This window comes from Saprolegnia parasitica (genome assembly GCF_000151545.1).
Source record: "Saprolegnia parasitica CBS 223.65 unplaced genomic scaffold supercont2.45, whole genome shotgun sequence".
Taxonomy (NCBI): Eukaryota; Oomycota; class Saprolegniomycetes; order Saprolegniales; family Saprolegniaceae; genus Saprolegnia; species Saprolegnia parasitica.
The window spans coordinates 82,438-106,892 of NW_012156439.1; the positions used below are offsets into that span (position 1 = coordinate 82,438).

At 58.5% G+C, this 24,455-nt stretch overlaps 13 protein-coding genes across 13 annotated transcripts; 9 read left to right on the top strand and 4 right to left on the bottom strand.

Moving 5' to 3' along the window:
- Positions 1-67: 67 nt before the first annotated feature.
- On the top strand, positions 68-849 carry SPRG_09123 (TKL protein kinase). The gene is made up of 3 exons (XM_012348561.1): positions 68-102; positions 152-459; positions 510-849. The coding sequence occupies exons 1-3, from the start codon at positions 93-95 to the stop codon at positions 810-812; spliced, it is 621 nt and encodes a 206-aa protein (XP_012203951.1). The 5' UTR covers positions 68-92; the 3' UTR covers positions 813-849.
- A 519-nt stretch (positions 850-1,368) lies between these two features.
- SPRG_09124 (TKL protein kinase) lies at positions 1,369-3,222 on the top strand (the record flags this gene model as incomplete). The annotated part of the gene is made up of 3 exons (XM_012348562.1): positions 1,369-2,399; positions 2,446-2,868; positions 2,923-3,222. The coding sequence occupies exons 1-3, from the start codon at positions 1,413-1,415 to the stop codon at positions 3,220-3,222; spliced, it is 1,710 nt and encodes a 569-aa protein (XP_012203952.1). The 5' UTR covers positions 1,369-1,412.
- A 175-nt stretch (positions 3,223-3,397) lies between these two features.
- On the top strand, positions 3,398-5,177 carry SPRG_09125 (TKL protein kinase; the record flags this gene model as incomplete). The annotated part of the gene is made up of 3 exons (XM_012348563.1): positions 3,398-4,358; positions 4,398-4,820; positions 4,866-5,177. The coding sequence occupies exons 1-3, from the start codon at positions 3,438-3,440 to the stop codon at positions 5,175-5,177; spliced, it is 1,656 nt and encodes a 551-aa protein (XP_012203953.1). The 5' UTR covers positions 3,398-3,437.
- Positions 5,178-5,912: 735 nt separating this feature from the next.
- SPRG_09126 (TKL protein kinase) lies at positions 5,913-7,678 on the top strand (the record flags this gene model as incomplete). Its single annotated transcript, XM_012348564.1, has 4 exons — positions 5,913-6,176; positions 6,226-6,867; positions 6,912-7,334; positions 7,382-7,678. The coding sequence occupies 4 exons, from the start codon at positions 5,913-5,915 to the stop codon at positions 7,676-7,678; spliced, it is 1,626 nt and encodes a 541-aa protein (XP_012203954.1).
- Positions 7,679-7,853: 175 nt separating this feature from the next.
- On the top strand, positions 7,854-10,487 carry SPRG_09127 (hypothetical protein; the record flags this gene model as incomplete). Its single annotated transcript, XM_012348565.1, has 11 exons — positions 7,854-7,945; positions 7,994-8,155; positions 8,198-8,353; positions 8,409-8,612; positions 8,659-8,759; positions 8,803-8,956; positions 9,003-9,200; positions 9,250-9,487; positions 9,534-9,708; positions 9,752-9,940; positions 9,982-10,487. The coding sequence occupies 11 exons, from the start codon at positions 7,854-7,856 to the stop codon at positions 10,467-10,469; spliced, it is 2,157 nt and encodes a 718-aa protein (XP_012203955.1). The 3' UTR covers positions 10,470-10,487.
- A 439-nt stretch (positions 10,488-10,926) lies between these two features.
- On the top strand, positions 10,927-13,382 carry SPRG_09128 (hypothetical protein; the record flags this gene model as incomplete). The annotated part of the gene is made up of 10 exons (XM_012348566.1): positions 10,927-11,368; positions 11,424-11,597; positions 11,645-11,803; positions 11,852-12,033; positions 12,079-12,279; positions 12,324-12,434; positions 12,567-12,602; positions 12,650-12,742; positions 12,870-12,997; positions 13,046-13,382. 10 exons carry the CDS (start codon positions 10,927-10,929, stop codon positions 13,380-13,382), a joined length of 1,863 nt encoding a protein of 620 aa, XP_012203956.1.
- On the bottom strand, positions 13,366-15,117 carry SPRG_09129 (hypothetical protein). The gene is made up of 5 exons (XM_012348567.1): positions 14,746-15,117; positions 14,346-14,702; positions 14,237-14,302; positions 13,753-14,193; positions 13,366-13,707 (listed from the first exon to the last, which is right to left on the bottom strand). The coding sequence occupies exons 1-5, from the start codon at positions 15,094-15,096 to the stop codon at positions 13,408-13,410; spliced, it is 1,515 nt and encodes a 504-aa protein (XP_012203957.1). The 5' UTR covers positions 15,097-15,117; the 3' UTR covers positions 13,366-13,407.
- A 365-nt stretch (positions 15,118-15,482) lies between these two features.
- On the top strand, positions 15,483-17,014 carry SPRG_09130 (hypothetical protein). The gene is made up of 7 exons (XM_012348568.1): positions 15,483-15,517; positions 15,624-15,782; positions 15,836-15,978; positions 16,025-16,348; positions 16,394-16,516; positions 16,564-16,707; positions 16,747-17,014. Exons 1-7 carry the CDS (start codon positions 15,505-15,507, stop codon positions 16,963-16,965), a joined length of 1,125 nt encoding a protein of 374 aa, XP_012203958.1. The 5' UTR covers positions 15,483-15,504; the 3' UTR covers positions 16,966-17,014.
- A 40-nt stretch (positions 17,015-17,054) lies between these two features.
- On the bottom strand, positions 17,055-17,948 carry SPRG_09131 (hypothetical protein; the record flags this gene model as incomplete). The annotated part of the gene is made up of 5 exons (XM_012348569.1): positions 17,055-17,394; positions 17,440-17,519; positions 17,562-17,676; positions 17,726-17,831; positions 17,881-17,948. 5 exons carry the CDS (start codon positions 17,946-17,948, stop codon positions 17,116-17,118), a joined length of 648 nt encoding a protein of 215 aa, XP_012203959.1. The 3' UTR covers positions 17,055-17,115.
- A 319-nt stretch (positions 17,949-18,267) lies between these two features.
- Positions 18,268-19,853, bottom strand: SPRG_09132 (hypothetical protein; the record flags this gene model as incomplete). The annotated part of the gene is made up of 2 exons (XM_012348570.1): positions 18,268-18,481; positions 18,517-19,853. The coding sequence occupies 2 exons, from the start codon at positions 19,851-19,853 to the stop codon at positions 18,268-18,270; spliced, it is 1,551 nt and encodes a 516-aa protein (XP_012203960.1).
- Positions 19,854-20,815: 962 nt separating this feature from the next.
- On the top strand, positions 20,816-21,822 carry SPRG_09133 (hypothetical protein). The gene is made up of 3 exons (XM_012348571.1): positions 20,816-21,382; positions 21,430-21,547; positions 21,603-21,822. The coding sequence occupies exons 1-3, from the start codon at positions 20,837-20,839 to the stop codon at positions 21,743-21,745; spliced, it is 807 nt and encodes a 268-aa protein (XP_012203961.1). The 5' UTR covers positions 20,816-20,836; the 3' UTR covers positions 21,746-21,822.
- On the bottom strand, positions 21,799-21,981 carry SPRG_09134 (hypothetical protein; the record flags this gene model as incomplete). The annotated part of the gene is made up of 2 exons (XM_012348572.1): positions 21,799-21,834; positions 21,859-21,981. The coding sequence occupies 2 exons, from the start codon at positions 21,979-21,981 to the stop codon at positions 21,799-21,801; spliced, it is 159 nt and encodes a 52-aa protein (XP_012203962.1).
- Positions 21,982-22,774: 793 nt separating this feature from the next.
- Positions 22,775-24,009, top strand: SPRG_09135 (adenosylmethionine decarboxylase; the record flags this gene model as incomplete). The annotated part of the gene is made up of 2 exons (XM_012348573.1): positions 22,775-22,876; positions 22,921-24,009. The coding sequence occupies 2 exons, from the start codon at positions 22,775-22,777 to the stop codon at positions 24,007-24,009; spliced, it is 1,191 nt and encodes a 396-aa protein (XP_012203963.1).
- Positions 24,010-24,455: the final 446 nt, after the last annotated feature.

Consider the following 24,455-nt stretch of genomic DNA (forward strand, 5'->3'; position numbering starts at 1 on the left):
GTCTCTGCGCGCGCCTCGAACACCCCAAGATCGTCAAGTTTATCGGTATCTCGTGGTCCACGCTCCACGATCTCGCGGTCCTCTCCGAGTTCATGTCGCGGGGTATTACATTGTCCCTCCCGTGGTATGCGCTCATTCGCGTTCACCGTAGGCGACGTAAGCACGCTCCTCAAGAAGGACGTCAAGAAATCTGAGGGCCACCGCCTTCTCCACTGGAACTCGGGCTGTAGCCGCGAGTGCTCGACAACCAAGGGCGCGATTGCAGCCGACATTGCCGACGCGCTCGTGTACCTCCATTCGTTCCAGCCGACCATCATCCACCGCGATCTCAAGTCCAAGAACGTGCTTCTCGGCGACGACTGGACCGCCAAGCTCAGCGACTTTGGCATCTCGCGCGTCACGACGGTCGAGGAGTCGATGACGTCAAACATTGGCACGGTCGCGTGGATCGCGCCCGAGGTACACACCCTATTTCCATCGACCTTGGGTTTCTGACTGTAGTCTCTTAGGTCTTGACGGGCGGCCGCTACACGGAGAAGGCCGACATTTACAGCTTCGGCGTGCTCCTCTCGGAGCTCGACACGTGCGAAGTGCCGTATTCCAACATGTCGGGCAAGTCCAAAGACGCTCAGTTCTCGAACGCGCGTATCGCCATGATGGTGAGCGAAGGCACGCTTCGCCCTGCGTTCAGCGACCGCATCCCCGAGGCGATCCACGATCTCGCGCAGGAGTGCTTGGCGTTCGACCCGGCCGAGCGCCCCGCGGCCATGACGCTTTCGTACAAGATCCACACGATTGTCAAGAACCTTTAATCGCGCTTTTAACAGCGATGCCAAGTCTGTGTACAGTGTACCACGTGTATCGAGCAAAGCCATGATCTAAAGTCATCGTCCGAAGGGTGTAGCTTCGAAAATGGTGAAGGCAAGGGTACGCTCATAGGATATCAAGTCAAACCTGGATACGAGCGTTATGTGAGCGCTGCCTGGTGCCTCGTAGATCAGAGGGGCATTGTGGTCCTGGCACTAAAGTGCGTTCAGTCTAGTGTACGTATCATTGTAACGCAGTCCGTAACACTCGTGTCCGACGGATCGCCCCGGCCTCTCTCGAGCTCCATCGGCGGTGGAGCAAATTGAGAGTCTCAGCGCAGTGCCAGACTGTGTGAATATGTACGACATCCCATAGACGCTTTGTCCACAAGCGGCGCCGTACAGCTGAATGTACGGTACGGCTTGTACGGCCCCGTAGACTTCTCGATACTGTCTCCATCGGCTTCTAAGGTCAAGATATAGGTGGAGAGTGAGACGGTTTTGAGAAACAGTGGCGTCAAAGCCATTTCGATCTTCGATCAAAACCATTAACTTCGAGTCGTAGCATTACACGCAACGCATGTCTCCCTCTGCCCAGCCCAGTGCATGACCACTCCTCTTCCGATGGCCCGCCGCTCCCTCCTGCTCGTGGCATTGGCGGCTAGCCACGCCGCCGGGCAGTCCGATGTCGTGCTTCCTGCGTGCACTAGCGCAGACAACACGACCTTACTCGAGCCCTACAAGGCCCTACTCGCCCCGTGCCTCGCCGCTGTGAACCAGACCTTGACGCCGGCCGGCATCATCGCCAACCCACCGCTCTTCTGCGCGTCAACGTCGTGCCAATCACTGTCGACGGCTGCCGGTGCTATCTTGTCTAAGTGCACGCCGGAGACGTCCGTCGTGCCAGGCAAGTTCTGCGACCCGGCGTGCGTCGAGGCGATCACGGGGTGGAGACTGAATCGGCAACAGTGCATTAAAATCACGTCGACGACGTACGGTCTCTGCTACACGTGCAAAAAGTACTTGGCGTCTGTCTCGTCCGTCGTCGCGACGTGCCAGATCCAGGACTCCGCCGCGGCCATCCGCCAGGATGTCGACGTGCTTGGCATGGTCAAGATCTGCGACGCGCAGACAAACCCGACGACGGCGCCGGTGACCACGTCGTCCGAAAGCAACAACACGACGTACATCGTGATCGGGTGCATCGCAGGCGTCGTGCTATTGGGTGCTGTCGTCTTTGCGTGCCTTCGCACCAAGAAGCCGCGGGGCGACGTGTACAGCAGCAACGGACAGTCGTACCGCGCGAACGGCTCGAACCGCCACTTGATCAACTCGGGCAACAACTCGTCAAACGGTGGCGGCACCTCGGGCAACCCATCGTCGACTGCGCACCACATGAACACGCGGGTCGCCAACGACATCCGCTTCGACGCCGAGCTCTCGCAGTTTCGCATTCCGCAGCAAGAGATCCAAAACATCTCGCTCCTCGTCAAGGGCGGGTACGGCGTCGTCTTCCACGCGACCTTCGGCAAGCAGGACGTGGCCATGAAGCAGCTACTGCCGTCCAAGGCCAAGGACTCGTCAGCTATTCAGGTACCTTGGCAATACAGCACCACATCGTACTGACGATGTCTCGTAGGATTTCATGAATGAGATCCGCCTCTGCGCGCGCCTCGAGCATCCCAAGATCGTCAAGTTTGTCGGTATCTCGTGGTCGACGCTCCAGGACCTTGCAGTCCTCTCCGAGTTCATGTCGAACGGCGACGTGACCGGTCTCATTCGCAAGGAGCGCAAGAGACCCGAGGGCTCGCGCCTCCTCCATTGGTACTCGGACGGCGTCTTTCCCGCTACAAAGACATCGATTGCAGCGGATACAGCCGACGCGCTCGTGTACCTGCACTCGTTCCAGCCGACGGTCATCCACCGCGATCTCAAGTCCAAGAACGTGCTCCTGAGCGAAACCTGGGAGGCCAAGCTCAGTGACTTTGGCATCTCGCGCGTCACGAGCTTGGAAGAGTCGATGACGTCCAACATCGGCACGATCGCGTGGATCGCACCCGAGGTACACGTCCTATCTCCATGGAGCATGATGAGTCAACGCTTGCGCAACGATTAGGTGCTCACGGGCGGTCGCTACACGGAGAAGGCCGACATCTACAGCTTCGGCGTGCTCATGGCCGAGCTTGATACGCTCGAGGTGCCGTACGCTGACATGCTCGGCAAGTCCAAGGAGAACGGCTTCTCGAACGCGCGCCTGGCCATGATGGTCAGCGAAGGCGCGCTGCAGCCGTCGTTCACCGAGTCGATGCCGTCGGAGCTCCTCGCGCTCGCCCGCGAGTGCCTCTCGTTCCACGACAACGACCGTCCGTCGGCCGTGCAGCTGTCGTACCGCTTGCACAAGCTGCTCCAGCAGTAGGAGATGACTAGCCTTTTAATAACTGTACAACACCTCTCGCCGACAACACCACTCGCCGTTCCCTTGACTTGGTAGACACGACGCAGAAAGGACGGCCGCGCGCAAAGCCAGGGACGGCAAAGTTGAACTTCGAGCTTCGCCGCGTGGGTGACTGTTGTTTGATTGTGGACGTTGCGACAACTGCTCACGGCGTCTACTTTGCTTTCGGCTGCAGCATGCGCATCGTCGACACCGCGCTTCTGGCCATCGCCGGCCTCGTCGCCGGCCAAAGCGACGACGCGACGCTCCCAGTGTGCGACGCCAGCGTCAACGTCACGCACGCGACCAAGTTCATGCCCCACTTCTACCAGTGCAGCAACGTGACGGGCGGCGTCGACAATATGCTCGCCAGCCCTCTGTACTGCAAGACGCCGGCGTGCACTACGTCCATGGATATCGCACACAGCGTCCTTTCGACGTGCACGCCAGTCGCCGGCCTGTACTTCACACCGGGGCGGCTCTGCTCGCCCGAATGCGTCAACAAGACGACGCAGATCCGGCAAATTCGCCAGCAGTGTCTCTCGACGAGCGCGGCGGCGCTTGGTCTCTGCTTCCAGTGCAAGAACTATGTCATCGAGATGAAGGCGTACCGGGCGATTTGCGAGGTCTTGGACTCGGTCGAGGCTCTGCGCAACGACCCACTTATCAAAGCCGCCGCTGCCGTCTGCTTTACGCCGGCACCGACGACGCTTCCGCCCTCGACGAGCGACAGCAACAGCACCACGTACGTCGTGATTGGGTGCGTAGTCGGCGTTGTCTTGGTCGCAGCCGTCCTCTTTGCGTGCTTGCGCAAGAAGACGCCCAAGGGGGACGTGTACACGAGCGCCGGCAACACGACGAATGGGTCGGGGAACCTCCACTCGATGCGCCTCCGGTCGGGCGAGACGACCAATCAAACCGGCAACACGCGGGTCGCCAACGACATCCGCTTCGACGCCGAGCTCTCGCAGTTTCGCATTCCGCAGCAAGAGATCCAAAACATCTCGCTCCTTGTCAAGGGCGGGTACGGCGTCGTCTTCCACGCGACCTTTGGCAAGCAGGACGTGGCCATGAAGCAGCTACTGCCGTCCAAGGCCAAGGACGCCGCGGCCATCCAGGTACCATCACCCCAGAAGAGAACATGCTAACCGTCGTAGGATTTCATGAATGAGATCCGCCTCTGCGCGCGCCTCGAGCACCCCAAGATCGTCAAGTTTGTCGGTATCTCGTGGTCGACGCTCCAGGACCTTGCAGTCCTCTCCGAGTTCATGTCGAACGGCGACGTGACGGGCCTCATTCGCAAGGAGCGCAAGAGACCCGAGGGCTCGCGCCTCCTGCATTGGTTTCCCCAAGGTAGCTTTCCCGCAACAAAGACGTCCATTTCGGCCGACACGGCGGACGCGCTCGTGTACCTGCACTCGTTCCAGCCGACGGTCATCCACCGCGATCTCAAGTCCAAGAACGTGCTTCTGAGCGAAACCTGGGAGGCCAAGCTCAGTGACTTTGGCATCTCGCGCGTCACGAGCTTGGAAGAGTCGATGACGTCCAACATTGGCACGATCGCGTGGATCGCGCCCGAGGTACGACGCATGGATCTAGGGCTAGGGTTCCTAAGCCTCATCTAGGTGCTCACGGGCGGCCGCTACACGGAGAAGGCCGACATCTACAGCTTTGGCGTGCTCATGGCCGAACTTGATACGCTCCAGGTGCCTTACGCAGATTTGCTCGGAAAGGCGAGCGAAAACGGCTTCTCGAATGCGCGCCTGGCGATGATGGTCAGCGAAGGCGAGCTGCAGCCGTCGTTCACCGAGTCGATGCCGTCGGAGCTCCTCGCGCTCGCCCGCGAGTGCCTCTCGTTCCACGACAACGACCGTCCGTCGGCGATCCAGCTGTCGTACAAGCTCCACAAGATTTTGAACGAGAACAACTACCAGTAGACAGTTCGATGATCATGACTTTATATTAACGCGGAAATGCTTCTCGAGGTCAGCCGTCACGGTTGCTGGGTGTTTGGAAGCAAACGCTTGGCAAAGGTCGTGCTACTATCTCTGTACTATCCCGGTACGTCATTGCGAGCTCCAAAATTTGAGATCTCACAACCCTGCCATCGGACAAGGATTGCGGAGCTGATTGCGGCAACCATCGCATCTTAGCCGCGCCATCAGACACGATCAAAGGATTGTAACCAGCCCTGAGACGACGTTGACGCTCGGACAACGCGCATCGGGTTGGTTGGAGCAGGCCGATGTGAGTTGTCGACGTGCTTTGCAGTGGGACGCTGTCAATTTTGCATCCATCGCGACCGCAAACAACACAATTGAAAATGGAGCGAAGGGGGATGCACACGTACTTAGTGTGTTGAGCGAATAATGATAATCGATATTCCTTCCATCCGAGGATACCTTTCTTCTGCGAGGAGGACATCTCGCCTTCTAGTCGCTTCAACTACCAATAACAAATCGCTCCCATCGCAGACCAAAAGGACACGTGCAGTCGTACGTACGCTTGGCAACTCGAAGTTCGAAGCAACAACCAATCCACATTCACCAAGTATTATTACACTGGCTTTCTTTCCCCGGTCCGAAATATCTCGCTATTTGTATGCCGTGTGTGTTGTGGGACAAACCTGATGTTGCGACCGTCGGAGGCGTTTAATTATTTTGATATTCGACATGCGAGGTCTCGTCTTCGTGGCCGCGCTCGTCGCGTCCGTGGCGGCCGACTGCGCGTCGCTCAAGGCCGCGTACACGCAGACCGCTGCGACGTGCCAGGCGACGATCGCGCCCAAGAACATCACGCTCGGCATGGGCGCGCAGTTCTGCAACGAAACGACGTGCGCCGCCGCCGTCGCGAGCGCCGCAGCGTGGAAGGCCGGGAGCTGCGCGGGCACCGCCGACGCTATCAACAACGGCGTGTACCCTACGTCGTACTGCACGGTACGTGAGATGTCGCTCCGTGCCATCGTCTCATGTCGGCTTGTTAAAGGATTCGTGCCAGAAGCAGCTCTCGGCGTTTGCGAAGCGGTCGACCGACTGTGCCGCTGCGAACACGACATTTGAAATCAGCAGCTGCACACAGTGCGCCAACATCTTCTCGGCTCATCCGACCTTCCAGCAATTTTGCGGCATCAACTTCCAGAACGCCGACGACTACATCAACCAGTTCCTCACACAGTATGCGAGCTCGATCGCGTACTGCAAGGTGCAGTTTCCGAGCGTGCTCTTTCCGTCGCCACCGCAGCCCGCGTCTTCGGGCTCGACAACGACGTATATTGGCATTGGCGCTGGCGTCGTCGTCTTGATCCTTCTTATTGTGGCCTTCATCGTCTATCGTCGCCGACAGAAGGCGGCGAGTAAGTCGAGCAACCACACGGGCACGGGCTACTACTCGAACAATGCGTCGTCGCAGTTCACGCACCCGAACGCGACCAACGGCGGCGCGGTCGCCGACGACATTCGCTTCGACATGGACCTGGCGCGCTTCCGCGTGCCTCAGCAAGAAATCCAAAACATTCAGCTGCTTGTCAAGGGCGGGTACGGTGTCGTCTTCAAGGCGACGCTTCACGGCACGGACGTGGCCATGAAGCAGCTACTGCCGTCCAAGGCCAAGGACCACAACGCGATCCAGGTACATTTATTCCTTCATTTTCTAGTTCTGAAGTGTGGCTACAGGAATTTATGAACGAAATCCGTCTCTGCGCGCGCCTCGAGCACCCCAAGATCGTCAAGTTTGTCGGTATCTCGTGGTCCACGCTCCACGATCTCGCGGTCCTCTCCGAGTTTATGCCCCACGGCGATGTCACGGACCTTCTCAAGGCAGAACGCAAGCGCCCGAAGAAGGATCGCGTTTTCCACTGGCTCCCCACTGGCGTGCACCCGACGACCAAGACGGCTGTTGCCGCCGACGTCGCGGACGCGCTCTGCTTCTTGCATTCGTTCCAGCCGACCATCATCCACCGCGATCTCAAGTCCAAGAACGTGCTTCTTAGCGCTACGTGGGAGGCCAAGCTCAGTGACTTCGGCATCTCGCGCGTCACGAGCAACGAAGAGACGATGACGTCCAACATTGGCACGGTCGCGTGGATCGCGCCCGAGGTACACGTCCTATGTCCATCGAGTTGGGGTTTCTGACTCTAGTTTAGGTCTTGACGGGCGGCCACTACTCGGAGAAGGCCGACATTTACAGCTTCGGCGTCTTCCTCTCCGAAATGGACACGCTCGAGTCGCCGTACTCAAACCTCACCGAGCAGAACCAGGGCCAGGGCTTTTCGAATGCGCGCATCGCCATGATGGTCAGCGAAGGCGCGCTGAAGCCGTCGTTCACGGACAGCATCCCGGGACCGCTCCTCGCGCTTGCGATGCGCTGCTTGGCGTTCCACGACATGGAGCGACCGTCGGCGCGGGTTGTCGCGGACGAGCTGCGTCGGATCATGGGCTAGGACCGCTATTAACTAATATCTTGGTGGTGTGTTCTGTGGTGCTGTACACTTGGCCCCAATGCCCGACTCGCGACAGGCGCGCCATCGCATCCAGCAAGCAGCAAGGATCTCGATGGACGCAAAACCCCTCGAAATGAATGCACATCCGCAATACTGCAGCATTTAATACGCGAGCATGAGCCTGCGGCGCCGGGGCACAGTCGCGACGCTGCGAGCGAGCTTCGCCCTCCTCTTCGTCCTGTCGCTCATGCTGACGTGGTGCAGCATGTACGCTGGTGGCTCCATGCCACGCGCCGTATCCACTCTTCGCACCAGGCCGCCCAGCAACCTACGCGCCGACACATCTGCGCCGACGGCCGGCGCGCGGCTCGACGCGACAGAGCCCACTGCGCCAATCACCAACGATGTGTACCCGGACGTTGGCTTGCCACCCGACGTGCTCTTGGGGCGTGTCGTGGGCAACGCACTGCCGCCTCGGTACGGTCGTATTCTGCAGTGGCGCGGCTAACTGCGCATTAGGCACCACCCCAACCGGACTCTCGCCAACATTCGATTCATCTTGGAGCACGAGGACCTCGACGACGCACGCGTTCAGACGCATTGGGTGCTCAACCGCATCCTGGACCCGGTGGTTGAGGCCGATATCGTTGCCCTCCTCACGCTCTTCCAGGCCAAGTGCGTCAAGATTGCTTTTATCTCCTGCTGATGAGAGTGCTGCTGCATACTGTAGCTACTCGGTCATTCCGTTTGACGTGCATGCGTACGCAGCTCAGCCGTTCGCCCTCTTTGACGAAGACGACGGCACGGATCACTTGCACGCGGACACGGTGCTGGACGCTTGGAACACGAAGCTTCTCGTCTCAAGCATCTACGACACGAAGAACTTGTATGCGATGAGCATCAACCACGCGCGCAATGCCATACTGGACCTCGGGTGTGCCACGTTGTGCCATACGAAAAGGCACCAACCGACGCCGTAGGCATGCGCTTGGTGTGCGCTGGATTCTTCCATGGGATCAAAACTGCTTTCTCACGCGGTCCGCGTGGAAAACGATCCGCACCGACTTGGACTCATTCCAAGGTGCAATCCTCGTTCTGCGTCAATCCCTCATCTGTCGTCGTAGACGACGCGAGTACCAAGTACGTTGTGACGTGGATGGATCGCCTCCGCGTGGAGAATGACATTGTCTTGGCGCCAAACTATACGCCGGACGCCTGGGAAGAGCCGCAGATCATCTTTCGCAGCGACGCCGGCGAGCGCTTTGACGAAGCGTTGCGGTAGCCCCTGGAGTGCTCCATCTGCCAGCATCATCAGCGCGGGTAGGTATGGGCGCCGGGACAAGGCTGCGCTTCTCGTGCGTCTGGGTGTGCCGGGTGTGTGGTTTGAGTGGGGGTGGAGTCAGTGGGAGCGAGCGCGTACGCACGAGAAGCCTGCTTTGGACTGCCCATCGCCGCCGCCATCCTCCGGCTACGTCGTGCGTCTTTTCTCAGGGAAGGCCATGTACGAGGGCCAAGCCAACGGGTAAAACGCCACCCCTTTGTCTTCGTCGCTAAGACAACATTTCTCTTAGATTCCACCGAGAAATGGCGCGCGCCGATGCGGTGACGACGATGCTTGAGACGTTGGAAGCGCGGGCGATGGTCGACGCACTGCAGTACACGCCGACGCGCCTGGTACTGTACGATGTGAGTCGGCTTCAACCGCTGGCGCCGCTGGACTTGGCGCAGGTCCGAGCCAGGGCCGAGCGCGCCATGCAATGGAGCAATCCTGTGGAGTGGTCGATTTCGGATCGCTCCATGTACAGTCCGGTACACCATCAAATGCATCTGGTTTCGATAGCTCCTATGACGCCAGGACATGACGAGTGACGCCATCGAGCGCGAGATGCGCCGACAGTTTGACGCGTTCGTTGACGCGACGACTGCACTCGTCTTTGGCTACCTCGCGACGCGAGACGACGTGTACGCGACCAAGGCGCTCATGCTCGTCCACGCATGGTTCATTCAAGACAGCACAAAGATGCAGCCAGGTACGTCACCAACAGGTTTCTAACGATAGCTCATGCAGCGCAGTATCGAGTCTCACGGTGACGCATTCGCTGCCCGTGCTCTGTGACGCGCTTCGCTTGCTGCAAACGCAGGCGAGCAGCCTCTTTACGACCGGTATCGCGATGCATGTGACGAACTGGATGAAAGAATATCTCTCGACGCTGGTGGACCCCGAGAAGGCTCGGAGCTGGTTTGTTTCGCCCGGCGCAGCTGGTACGATTTCCTGGACGATACTTGAATCACGATTGATGCAGGATTGAGCTACGATATGCAAGTCGCGAGCCTTTCTGCGTACGTCAACGATCCGGCGCGAGCCCGGTACCATCTGCACACGGCGCAGTCGCGGCTCCTCGCACTGTCGGCGGGAGATGACGCTGTGGAGACATTGCGCCTTTTTGTACAACTCGCCGCTATGGGCGTTTCTGCGGGCGTCGACATGTGGCGATTTGAGGCGCCGACCAAGCCGAACGTGCTCTGTACCGCCGTGGCGGCGCACGTGGCGTGCTGTGACCCCAACACCGACCACACGTGTACTGCGGCTACGACCAATGTATCGACCATCTATGCTCGGGGGTGGGACCTTTTGGATGTCGCGCTGCGGCACTGCGATGCGTGGAGCGCAGCGTGTCTCCACGTGCGCGACCGTGTGCGAGCGACTGTGGACAATGCAGCCCACTGGCAAGACCTCGACGTGGCGTGGCTGGCGCACTCGATACCTCCGTACCCTGCACTATGGCAATAGATATATACATGCTCTGGGTGTTATGTGCGATGATGATGTACCAATTGCTTGCTCGCGAAGGCGACAAACCATATTCAAATGGCGAGCGTCGACGAACGGTCGCACCAAGGGTAAGTTTGAGCACCAAGAGAAGGGGAGTCGAGAGCTCCAAGGAGCCTGAAGTCTGGGTCTCGAGTAATAAGTCAGGGGGAAAGACTTGTTCCTTGGTACTAGAGCCGATCCAACAAGGCGTCAGCCTTGTTACGATAGAGCATACAATAAATGCACGATGACGTGGCAGCTTGTGATATCGCCCTTATACTATTTAGGCAAGTGCTGTACTAAGACTATTTCTATCTTTTATCACACTATTTATATGTTTTGTTTAACATCAGAAAATATCTTGATCGTGACCATACAAACACAAGGTTTCAAATAATATTAATATACCGAAGAAAGATACCTCCACCCGACGACGATGGACGCGACCCCAGCGACGGCTGAGGAGCAGCCGTCGACGGAAGAAGCGCTGCCTCATGGAGCCAAGGAGCCGCGGAAGATGGAAGCGCTGCGCAAGATGGACGAGCACCGGTCAGAGGGGACGCGTTGCGCCATGACGTCGTCCAAGAGCATGGAGAGCATCGGCGCCGCCAAGTTCTACGAGCTCACGGTCGAGGAGCGCCGGAAGAAGTACTCGATGAGCGCGCGCAACTCGTCGTACTGGCTGCAGGTCGTCGCTCGGTCGCACTCGGACCTCTCGCTGCAAGCGACGGCGCCGATCGAGCCCAAGCCCATCGAGACTCTTCGCAGCAGTAGCTGGAAGTCCGTCGAGTCCCACGACACGATCGATGAGCCGAACTGTTCGAGCATCGACGAAGTCGTCTTCGAGCACCAGCGGTACCAGCTGGTGCTGGGCTGGGGTACGTCGACTGCCCACCTCCACTGTGCAGATGCATGCTTGCTGCTGCTGCGTAGGATCCAAGGGCTGCCTTTTGCCGCTCGACCCAAAGAAGTATGCGACAGCGCTTTACGAAGCGCAGTTTCCGGTCTTCCCGACGATCGCACTGCCGTCGGATGTCAGCGACGAGGGTTGCGGACGCTGGGAGTGGATCACGCCCTGGCAGATCCATGTAAACGCTGACAACGATGGTAGTACTACGAACCTTCTGCATGGGTGTCAACTCTGGACGCGTTAGGATGGCGCTACTCGACAAGCTTTAGCCACCTACGACTCGAGTCGACGGCTTGTTCTGGCTACCACCGCAAGACGACGTTTTGCAGGCGACGCAAGTGGGTGCGCCGGCGTCTCTTCGTGCCGCTGCACTCACCGTCGATGCTGCAGCCATGCGGCATGGGTACGACAATGACGTCTTGCGTACCGACGATTTCACACAGAGTACTAGACGGTGCGCCTCTGGAGCGCAAGTGTGGTTGGCTCCACAAGCTCGGGCACCGACGCAAGAGCTGGAAGCACCGGTTCTTCGTCCTCGACGGCTCTGTCTTGCAGTACTACACGGACGACGTCAGCAAAGTCAAGACCCCGAAACTCAAAGGCGAGGTCCTCCTATTCCACAAAGACACGACGGTTGAGTGCTCGCCCATCACCAAGTGCTCTGTACTGTATCTGTAGGTCCACTACGCCGATGAGCCAGCGGCCGGCCGCGCCTTTTGCTTCGCGATCGACGCCGGCGCGTACTCGCTCTTGCTTCAAGCAGCGTCCGAACGCGATCGCGAAGCGTGGATCTACGCAATCGAAGATGCAATCTTGTGTCGCGACTCGTACAGTGCGCTCGACGACCAAGCCGCCGACGACAGACGCAGTGACGTCATGGTGCGTTCCAAACGCGATGCTTGTTACCCTACACCTTCGAGTAGCGCCGACGATCGCTGAGTACAACATCCGTTGTGGCATCAATGGGTGGTGCCCAGGACGATGACGTGCACGCTTTGTACGACGCCATCGTGGGTCTCTATCGGGACGCGACCGTACGTCCTTTACCCTCCTGCAGCGAGGTCACGCAACGCTTGGTAGTCGCATTTTGTCAAAAAGTATAAATTTCATTTCGAAACCACGAGCAAGACTGAGGCCGTCGAGCAAAAGTTGTGCGAGCACTCAAGTCGTATCGCATGTTTGTCGAGCGCACGCTGGCCGAGGTACACAGATGAATAGCGTATATCGTCTCTCACGGTGATGTAAACAGGTTCTTGACCGGTTTTGCGAGCACATGAAGCGCCAGGGAAAAGAAGACAATGCGATTGAAGGCGTCTACTACAGCGCGCGCGAATCGTCCTTGGTATATACATGTTCTGGATTCAAGAATCCATGCACTTTTCTCCCTTAGCGCTGCATTGAACGAGCCACATTTTTACCACTTCAAGTTTGGCGTCGTAGACGCAGCAGCAGACTCATGGACAGTGTAGGATCTTCTGTACTCGATGCTCCGACTTTCGTTCACGGGCGGAAATGCTGCGCTCGAAGAGTTTGAGGACCGTCGGCGCTGGCTCGCTGAAAAACCTCAGTCGTTCTTCGACATCCGACCGGCTCACATGTACGTAATTGTCTACTGCACTCGTGTCTCCATGGTCGACCATCGTAGGTCTCAGAGCAACTGGGCTGCGTGCATTGACAAACTCAATGCCCTCGATATCCACGTGTTGCCGTCGGAGAAGGGCCTTGCGCTTGTCGAGGCTGCCAAGAGTATTTACACTGTATATCATGCCGAGCACGCGAGCGTCAACACCGAGCACCTCGCGGCCGACGACTTCCTTCCCATCTTCATATACGTACTGTGCCAAAGCTCTCTCACAGAGCTCCCCCTCACCCGACGCGTCTTGAGCGAGACGACGATCTCGTCCATCATGATCGGCGAAATCGGCTACTACACGACGATGCTCGAGGCAGCCGTCGAATTCGTTTGTTCGTTTCACGGGTAATTTGGCTTCTTGTTTGCGTTCTATCCTAGTCAAGTTTGGCACTGGCCCGGATGGCGTTGCCGGTCATGGCCCGCTTGATGGCCTGACGCAATCGGTTCATGAGCTGGACGCGCGCATTGCTGCTACCACCAGCCGAGTCGCCCTCAGGGCCATCTTCGACCTTGTCGTGCCGTACGGGGTACGCGAAACGGAGGTTGATCTCGGGGATTAGGCGCGCGAGGACCGGTGCCAAATTGTCCTTGGCGTGCCACGACGCATACCGAGGTTGGGTGTGCGACTGCACGAGCGTCGCGAGTGTCTCCAGCGCAAAGACAGCGTCGTGAAGCTAGGTGCGATCGCATCAGAGTTTATAGACATGCAGTGGTCGTACCGCGCACTGGGCATCCAAGAACGAGTCGCACATGGATGGGAAAAGACCGGGCAGCAGCTCAAAGAAGCGCATTGCGTCGTTCGTGCTGCCGCTCAGGAGCTGCGAAAGCGTCCAGAGCACATGTTCCGCTGGATACAGCGTTTGGAAGCGGTCGTCGGCGCTCCATTTCACCATGCTGGGCACTGCGTGCACGTACGAACCAAAGCTGGCATTCACGAGCCCACAAAGCACGAGGACGCGAAGTGCAGCTTTCATCGCCTTACCCTCGGGGTCGGTCGCCACAACGCGCAAACACGCCCGCAAAATGCCCGCGTCAAAAAGAAGGGGTACCCACGTCGTCGGCTGCTTCTGCACGCTCCAGAGGAGGAGCTGCGAAATGACAATGATACTGTCGGCGCGGTCGTCCATGGCAGCACCATCAAAAGTGATGTGTCGCTCGATCTAAGGTTGATGAGTCTATGCCACTAAGAACGTCGCATCGCACCATGGGCACGAGCGGCTTGAGGATCGAGAGAATCGCTGACGAGGCCACGACGGACGCCGAAATGTCCTATATCGTTCCGTATCACGTCATTTACCGATGGAAAAAGTACCTTGGACGATGTGAGCTCGAGAAGCAGCCGAAGAAACGAGAGAGACGACACTTCTTCCATCTTGGCCACATGCTCGGGCGTCGAGAAGAGCGTCGCGAGCCGCTGCAAGATCGCCGGGCATGTTTGTGGGTGCTGGAGCATGCGGTCGCGGAGGATGTAGAGGTAACGCAGCCACTCCATCTGTAGCAGCAACGATTCGTCGCTTGTGCGAGGCCGGTGCAGCAGCGAAGCCGCAATCGAGCAGCAAGCGTCGGTGACTTGGTAGTAGTTCCAGTCGTCATGCGTCAGGGCCGAGAGGGGCGAGTACGTCGTGTGGTAACACATGTAAAGTAGCTTGGCGTCCTCGGAAGCAAGTGACTACGGCCAACACATGAGCTAGCATCGGCAAAGCATTGCAAACCTCGAAGCGGAAGGCGTCGAGCCCTGAAGGGTCTTGGAACGGAATGCAAAAGCATTGCACGAGAACACAAGCGGCGGCTGCGCTTATGGCTGCGTCAGCCTTTGCCGCAAGCTCGAGCGCGTTGAGGAAGAGCGGACGTGTCACTGGAAATTGCGACCGGTCGCGGCCGTGCATGCGCTCGGCGAGTACGCGGAGGTCCGTGGCCGACATCATCGGGAAGTCGAACTGCATCGCATCGTACGCGTCCATCGCCACGTCATGAGCGCTCTTCGGTACGCGCTGCTCGGCCTCGTTGGCGGCCAGCGCCTGCGCCAGCGCCTGGACGAACTCGTCTCGGGACATCTCCGTCATGGTCCTCGTTTTGGTCGATCTGGTTGTTCAAAAGACCCACCCAGGGCCGTCAAAACATGACTACCTTTCGAAATGTATGCGCACTCTTGCTTTTTGGTGAGTCCCCCCACCCAAGACCGGATTGGAATTTCTGGCAATAAACCGATACCGATCATTTGCATGTTACATCTTGACCCCACTGCAGCGCGTGGGGTATTAGCTGCAGCGAGGCATTCGTATCTTTCCTTCGTACCCTGTCCGATCCACGCAAGGACAGGCAGGGCAGTGCAGGCAGGGTGTCGTCGTGAGCTCTGGTCATTTGATGTCAGCCACCATTGAACTTTTTCAGCAAAGAAATGGTCCTTTGAAATATTAATTCTCGGAGGATATTATAGCTCGGTTGGGGCCAGGAAACACCGACGCAGCGTGATGGACGACGACGGTAGGTGCTGGAACGCAGCTTCAGACGCCCGATGGCATCTAATGGAGCTTGGGCCATGGCCTTGGCATGGTCAGCTCATATGGCTTACATGGCATGTTGCATGTAGATCAAGGCAAGGGCTACGCCTGGGAAGGCTCGTTCGAAAGATCGTGGGACGGAATTGAAGAGGACGAAAGCGGTGCGCTCAAGCTCGGCGCCTTCATGACGTCATCTGGCGACAAGTCGCGCTTGCGCCGCCAAGAGATGCTGCAGCGCGTGCGCAAGGGTATGCATACCCCGAGCGGACCATGGCAGCTCACGCATCTCGGATCGACATAGGCCTCATCCGCTACGTCTACGTCATCATCGACCTTTCCAAGGGCATGAGCCAGAAGGACTGGAAGCCGCATCGCTGCGCTGTTGTCACGGAAGAGGTGCAACGCTTCGTCGCCGACTACTTTGACCAGAACCCCATCTCCCAGGTACCTAATAACCCTCGTCGTCTTGCCTTTACTACCTGACGCGTAGCTGGGCTTGATTGGTATCAAGAGTTCCGTGGCAGAAAAGCTTAGCGATTTGTCGGGCAACCCGGGACACCACATCGACATCCTCAAGCGCACGATCACGGTGCACGGTGAACCGAGCCTCCAGAACGCGCTCGAGATGGCCAAGTCGGCGCTCAAGACGGTGCCATCGTACGGCTCGAAAGAGATCGTCGTCGTGTACGGCAGCCTCACAACGACGGACCCCGGTGACATCTTTGCTACGATCACGGCCCTTCAGAAAGACTCGATCCGGTGCTCCTTTGTGAGTATCGGCGCCGAGATGCACCTCCTGCGCCGCATTGCCAAGGTACTCTTTGTGTCCTCGCGAAGATCGAGTCCAACGACGCGTTAGGACACGCAAGGGACGTACTCGGTCGCGATGGACCCCAACCACTTTAAAGATCTCATCTCGGCCTTTACGATCCCGAGCCCGAGCCTCGCCACGGCCGCGACCAAATTCGCGACGCTCGTCGAGGTGGGCGACGATGCTAGGTGCACATAATTGACAGAGCTCGCTCGTAGATGGGATTCCCGCAACGACGCAGCGGTGCGCTCTCGCTGTGCGTCTGCCACCAAGTGTTTACGACCACAGGGTACCTCTGCCCTCGCTGCAAATCCAAGAGCTGCGAGCTCCCGACGGTCTGCGCCGTGTGCAACCTGCCACTGGTATGCGCTCGCACGTCTCCATCAAGTCATACGGCGTAGGTCTCGTCGCCGCACCTCGCGCGGTCGTACCACCACTTGTTTCCGATCGCCAACTACGAGAAGCGCTCGGCGGACGAGCTCCGCACGCGCAAGTGCTTTGGGTGTCTCGGGGCGCTTCAGAACCTGGGCTACGAGTGCCCGACGTGCACGCATGTCTTTTGCAACGACTGCGACTTGTACATCCACGACTCGCTCCACAACTGCCCCGGCTGCAAGTGACAGAAGAGCGCTCGAATAACGATGCCAATATTGATATGCTCGCTCCGGCATCGATGGATTCAACGCCCAACGTCATCGCCCGCGGTGGACTCGAGCAATATTCGGATGTTGAACGATACAGACATGGCAAAGGAGGTGTCGTATACAGGCTTACTTGCGGCCGCGCTTGCCCTTTTGCGGACCCTTCTTGCGCTCCTTGGGCGCCTCTTCTTCGGCGGCGGCCTTCCCGCCCTTCTTGGAAACGACGACCTTGGCGCCCTTGCCCTTGTTGCGCGCCGCGTTCTCGCGGGCGGCCTTCATCTTGGACCGCTTCGACGGGAGCGCAATGCCCTTGCGCTTCTGCTGTATCCGCTGGAAGAGCGTCATTTGCTTGTCGCGGTTCGCACGTTCCTTCTTCTTGGCGAGGTGCGCCAGCAGCTGCTCTTGCTCCTATTGTGCATTGGTATTGGCCCTAATGCATCATGATGCGTGCACCTCGTCGCTGAGCTCGTCCTCCGAGTCGCTCTTGAGCTCACCGACGGTCGTCGTGACCGTCACGACGTTGCCGAACTTGTCTACTTTTTATGAGACGACCATGGACTCGCAACGGACTGTACCTTGTGTGTGGGCGTCGTCGAAGTTGACGACCGCCTTGTCGTCGTCCTCGGCGACGTGCTTGACATCAGCGACTTCCGGGATGCTCTCCATGAGCTTCTTCTGCTCGGCCTTGCGCTATTCAAAGATGCATGAGCCCATATGCTCCTTGGCATGGATCTCGCACAATCTTGCGCTGCTCGATGAGGATCTTTTGCTTCTTGAAGGCTTCCATGTCATGGCCGAAGCGCCGGCGCTCCTGCTTGCGCTTCGAGAAGCCCGTGAGGTAGTCTCTACACGCATATCGCATGAGCAGGCGAAGCGACGGCAGATGCCACGGACTTGCGCTTGTCTGCGTCAAAGGTCACGACGAGCTTGCTCTTCTTGTTGACCTTGGCCTTCGTCTTCATGCTTGAATATTGGGCTGTCAGGTATAATTGGCTGGGAGAATGGGGCTGTTCCAACGACTAAATTCGGCATCGTATGCCGAATACAACATGGGTCATATGCCGAATCCAAACTCGGTGCCACGGTGATCACACGGAAATGGTGTGAGATAGGGATCGGCGCCGTCGACACTGAGGGGCGCGGCCGTGCACCTTCTGGCTACCCCATGATCCTTCGTTGCCCATGGCCAGGCATTTCGAGCACGACGTTGCTGGAAGAGAGAGACTGCCAAGATGATCAACACGTAGAGGTACATACTATTAGCAGAAAATGGTCGAGAGTTTACTGGTTGAGCTGCTGGAGGATGGCCTGGACGAGGCCGACGCCGTAGCCCGTCGCGCGCTCGTCGTCCGTGCTCACGGGGTACGCCATGTCGACGTGGATCCACTTGCCGTTCGTCTCGTACGCGCCGAGGTGGTTGGCGATGAACTGACCGGCGCAGCTCACTTGCGCGTTGGCACGGTTCTTGACCGAGTTCTTCATGTCGGCGACCGCGCTCTTGAACTCGCCACGGAAAACTCGGGCACGTACGGCATCGAGTGGCAGAGGTCGCCCGACGCCTTGCCGGCGCGGACAGCAATCGCCTCGAGCTCGTCGCTGTTGGTCACGATGGCACCGACGCGGTTGCCCGTCGCGATACCCTGCGCGCCCGTGAGCGTCGCCATGTCCAAGACGACCTCCGGGTTGAGGTGCTTGACCGCGTACGCGACACCGTCGCCGAGGACCAAGCGACCTTCGGCGTCCGTGTTGTTGATCTCGACCGTCTTGCCCGAGTACATGGTGTGGACGTCATCGGGGCGCGTCGCGTTCGGGCCCACCGAGTTTTCAGCGAGGCAGAGCACGAGGTGCAGCGGGTGCTTGATACCCGCGTTGCCCGAGGTGACGGCAGCTTCAAAGGCACCAAGGAGCGCCGCCGAGCCGCCCATGTCGCGCTTCATGCCAACCATGGAGCCCGAGATCTTGAGCGAGAGACCACCCGTGTCGTACACGATGCCCTTGCCGACGAGCGCGACACTCTTGGCATCCTTGGACTCTTCGGTCGGGTAGTGGCTGAGCACGACGAGGGCCGGCGGGTGGAGCGCGGCCTGGCCGACGCCGTAGATGCCGCCAAAACCACGCTCACGGAGCTCTTCGCCGCGGATGATGGTGACCTCGGCGTTCGTGCGCGCGGCGACGGCCTGGGCTTCGGCAATGTACGCATCCGTGTGGAGCTCGTTCGGCGGCGCATCGACGAGGCGCTGGGCGAGGTGGACACCGTCGGCGGTCGCGTTCAAAAACGACACTTCTTCGTCCTCGAGGCCGTCGTTGAAGACGACGTGGACGCGGTCGGCCTTGACGGGCGTCTCCGCCACACCCTCGACGATGACGCCGGAGAGCGACGCCGACTTGTGGCTGTAGTGCGACACGCCCTTGGCGACAGCGACACCAGCAGCCATAAGCGTCTGCGAGTGCTGCGGCAAGGCAAGACCGACAAGCGTCTCCGACTTGTCCGAGACGTTGCCCTTGACGATGGAGCTGATCGAGTGCGGGCGAGCGAGCGAGTTGTGGCGCGAGACGGCCGTCGGCAGCTGCGCGACGACGCAGCTCACAACGTGGTCACCGAGCGGCAAGTAGAGATGCGACGACACGGGCGTGTCCGTGTTGGGCGTGAGCTGCGAGATCGCGTGCTGGAGAATCTTCAAGGTCGACGCGGGGACGCTGGCCTTAGCACTCTTGGGCTCGTGGGCCTTGCTGACCGTGTGCAAGAGCTGCTCGAGGATGCGCCCACCGAGCTCGACGCCCGGCGTCTCCTTCGTACCGATAAGAATGAGCTTGGGCAAAGCGCCGTCGGCGACGATGCTGCCGATGCTACCGAGGAAGCGGACCATCCTTGTGTGTCGAAAGCCGCAAATTCGAAAGTGGTCGATCGCAGCCGATGTGGCTGAAAACCAAGTTGCCCTTTCCGGATCTTACTGCCAAAAAGAGGGACCTCGGAACGGCACCGATATAGTGTACGTGGCACGGTTGCCAAGATATGGATTCCGCAGAGGACAACACGCTTCGGTCAGTGGCGCCAGTATCAAATGAGATCTGTGCGTGGCCCTGGAGCATAATCGCCGACTGCCCACGTCATGAGACTTCGCTTGAAGCTTTCTTTATCAACGCGTTGGGCTCTGTACTACCACTAACGTTCCTACCAGGATAACCTTTCTAGCTAGTCGTAGGTTGAGCTAGCAAGTGAGTAGAGATCTACTTGTAAATTCGACTATTATCAATACACGAATTGACCACATAACTAGTGTTTTACAGGAAGCATTGGTACTTTTGCATATACCGTATTCCAAGTCACGTTGCCCAGGATCCTGATTCTTATTTCACTCGGCAAGCTTTGCGCCGTTGCCACATGAGGACGATCATCTTGGTCATCGCTCGTCTCGTGCTGACGCCCCGTCCAACTTCAACCGGTCCTTCAACGCTTTGCATACGTTGGCACCCGTTTTTGGCCAGGGCTGACCTTTTCTGTCTTTTGGCAACACATATTGATACGGTCTAAATAGTGTGCGCCGTCATTCTTTCGAGGTGCTGCGTTTCGTCTCAAGGCTAGATGTCGCACGTATAAATTACTGTTATATACACCATTTACGCAGTCGGTCGACCTAAATTCGGCGCATGTGCCGAATCCAAGAAGCCTTGGAGGGTTACAGCACACGACCGCGCGTCCGAGCCACGGACAATAGCGCATTCGGTTGCCTTGCGTGCGGCAAAGATGCGCTAGAGTCGTCCATCGTGCGGGACATGTAGCTCCACCCAACACGTCGGGCGCCGAAAATAAGACAATTTGGCATAAACACGGAGCCGAAGTGTAATCAGAATGGCGACCGTCGCATCGCTTTGGGCGAACGTCGTCGCATACGTGTCCAAGTCGCTGCCCGAGCGCGTCGGCGCCGCCCGCCAGTTGCTTGAGGAGTACGGCAGGTCGCCGGAGCTGGTGCGGACGCTCCGTGTTGCGACGAGCGTCCACCTCCGAGCTCTCCTCAGCACGGCCTCGGACGTCTTATCTGGCAGCGACGAGGCTGACGTATCTACTTGGTACTTCATGCTCGCGACTGCTGTCGCCAACATGGATACGGCGGTGCGACTTCAAGACGAAGCGGCGATCGTGCGTCTCCTTCGTCGCGTCGGGCCATACATGACGCTGCTGCCCGTGGCATTGGCCGCTTCGTGGCTGCTCCTCGGGCCGCGCTGCTTGGAGGCGCTCGAGACGGGCGAGCATGGCCGCGAGTACATCTGGGAGGGCATCGTTCGCGCGTTCAACCAATGCAGCTGCTTGCCGCCTGACGACGTCGCCGCTCTCGGGCAAGCCATGACGGGCCTCCTGGCGAAGGTCAGCGACCTCATCTACCGGAATGACTTCAAGGTACGTTTTAATTGTTGCAGCTTGCTGCTATGATACCATGGCGCCAGGTGTGTGTCGATATTGTGCTCCGTGAAGCCACCGACCTCGACCTGGACGATCCTAGGCGAGTGACCGTCGCGGACGTCCTCCACCACTGCGTCGCGTCCGGCTTCTTCCTCGACACTGGTATGTGGTCCACGGTCAACGCCATTTCTATCGGAAGCTGATGCCAAGGTAACAGGCGGGTACCGAGCGACAGCTTTGGCCAGCGTCGTGCGGCACTGGCGCGCCGAGCTCGACGTGCTGCGACCTGGCGATGCGACGATCGACGCCTCGTTGGCTCGTGCCGCAGAGCTCCTTGCGCAATACGAGCACGTGGAATAATAGGGCGATGGATTTCGAGTGGTCATGATGATGTAAAGTAAGGTCGAAGCAGTCTACTGCTTCTGGAGGTGCTCGAGGATGAGCTGGAGCTGCACCTGTACGTCCTCCTGCACGTTGAGCTTGTCCGCTTCGAGCTCGTCGTGGTGCGTGGCGAGGAACTTCTCGAGCGTCTTGGCGGCCTGCTTCTCGGAGACGGGCGTCACTTGCTTCACCTTCACGCTGCCAAGCACGTCCATGGTCAAAGCTTCAAGTTGCAAATGATGGCACTATCCGGATACGCGCTCCGGACCGGGGGCTCCCAGCCAGTCGCTGGTGACTGGTGGACCACCACCCCCACCAGGCACCCTCGTGAAACGGCCACCCCCCCACTCCACCCACGTGGCAAGCTGAGCAAGACGGTAGACGTTGCACCCAACTTTGAAAATCGCACGCGGCTCCCAACAGCGATGCATCATTGCGGTGCACGTTTGACACATGTGCACATCACACACGACACATTGTCCACCCTGGCACATCCTTAGAGGCGCGTCACATCTTTCCCACGACGACACAAGTCGGTGGCGAAAACAAGTTGCGTGAAATCCTCCGGCTTGGGTTTCAGCACCGTGGGTTCCACGTCACAGAGGCGACGAGTCACCGCCTGGCCGAAACCCAGGCGTCCCACGTGGTAATAAAATGACTCAGCTGGGTAACTATACTTGATACTTGTATGCAAAAGAAAAAAATACGACGGTCCCGCGAGTCGGCGGTCGTGGATGTGGCGTCCGAAACGTATCTTCCTAATTAGGAGCTGTCTCTTGGCATCCGCCAATGAAATCTCGTTATATCCTTGCCAGTCCGAATAGAACCAGCGTGAGCGTGACAAAAGTCCGAATTGAACGGGACTGGGATTCAGCAAAGTCGTGGCAGCCTGGATCGGATGGGATGCGAGGATTCGGTTCCAAGATCTTAGAGTCCTCGGAGGGTGTTTCGCCCGACTTGGTTTCGCCCAACAAATCCAACACCGTCTTGAGCTCACTTCAGCTTTGGATGCACGGAGACCAAGTCCCTTGCACCACCAAGACTAGCGGCGTCACGTTGTTCGAGAACTACCAAGTCGACTCTTCCATCATCTACACGGGCTTCTTTTACGTCGGAGCTTGTGACGAACCTGCCTAACATCGACTACCATTAAGACCATTGACCAAGCAATTCCCGACTCTACCAACAACGTGAGCTCCGACACGGCGTCGTCCACCGACTCGCGCGGCGACCAGCCCGTGATGGACTACCCCAACACCTTCGAAGGCCCCGAGAAGAACCTTGAGGTCGACCTCGTGCCCGCTTGCGACGGCGCGGACCCGCGTGGTCTGCGCGCGCTGTCGCGGGCCCAGATCGACGCGCTTCTGGACGCTGCCAAGTGCACGATCCTCTCGCACGTCTCCAACGCGCACCTCGACGCGTACGTCTTGTCCGAATCGTCGCTCTTTGTGTACCCGCGCAAGATGCTCATCAAGACGTGCGGCACGACGACGCTCCTCAAGGCGCTCCCGCTCCTCACCGAGTACGTGCGCGACCTCGGCCTCGCGGTCGAGAAGGTGCGCTACTCGCGCAAGAACTTTCTGCTGCCGGACGACCAGCTCTTCCCGCACACGTCGTTCGCGTCCGAAGTCGACTACCTCAACGACTTCTTCCCGAACGGCGCCGCCCACATCCTCGGCCCGATCAACGCCGACCACTGGTTTGCGTATGCGTGGGACGTACACGAGCACGGCGAGCCGGTCGCCAAGCCGTCGGCCGGCGTCAAGGAGCACACGCTGCACATCCTCATGCAGGACATGCACGAAGACGCGGCCGCGGCCTTCTTCAAGCGCGACAACGGCTGGGACGGCGCCGTGATGAGCGAGAAGAGCGGTATCCGCGACCTCGCGCCGGATGCGATCATGGACGCCTTTGCGTTCGAGCCGTGCGGCTACAGCATGAACGCGATCGACGGTCCGTCGTACTCGACGATCCACATCACGCCCGAGTCGCACTGCAGCTACGCCAGCTACGAGACGAACGACATGGTCGGCGCGTACGGCCCGCTCATCCAGGACGTCGTCGGCGTCTTCCGGCCCGCCAAGTTTACGGTCACCATGTCCGTTGTCGGCGAGCTGACCATGAAGGACCACATCTTCAAGAAGAAGGACTTTAACGGCTACAAGCGCCGCGGCGGCTGGACGCAAGCCCACATGGACGGCGACATTACTGTGCTCAAGGCCAATTTCGCCGTCGCCAACTAAATAGCAGTATAGTTTTAGTTTTAGTATAGCCGTTTCGGACTAAGCTCCTCGAAACCAGTTTGTATTTCTTAGTTATCTAACAATCCGAAGGGTTTACAACGGCCACGCAAACGGTCTCGGTCCATCTCTTAATGCAAGGCGGGACGACGTCGGTCCACACCACTTCTCGGAGTTTATAGTTGTTGACAGGTAGTAACAATCATATCTCAATAGACTCAATTCAACAACAACGACGTCGGTCCACCGTCGAGCACATACATGTACAGAGTATTTGGGAAACATGTGTTTGCGGTTAGGTGATGGCACCGCCGACGTCCCATTTTCATCCCCCACGTGATGACGAGATCTTAGCTGTCTCTTCGAAAAGTCGACTGTACTTTTGGTCCGAAAGTCGCTGGCCATCCCATGGCTGCTGCCAACTGCCAAGTTACTTCCTTGATCGAGAT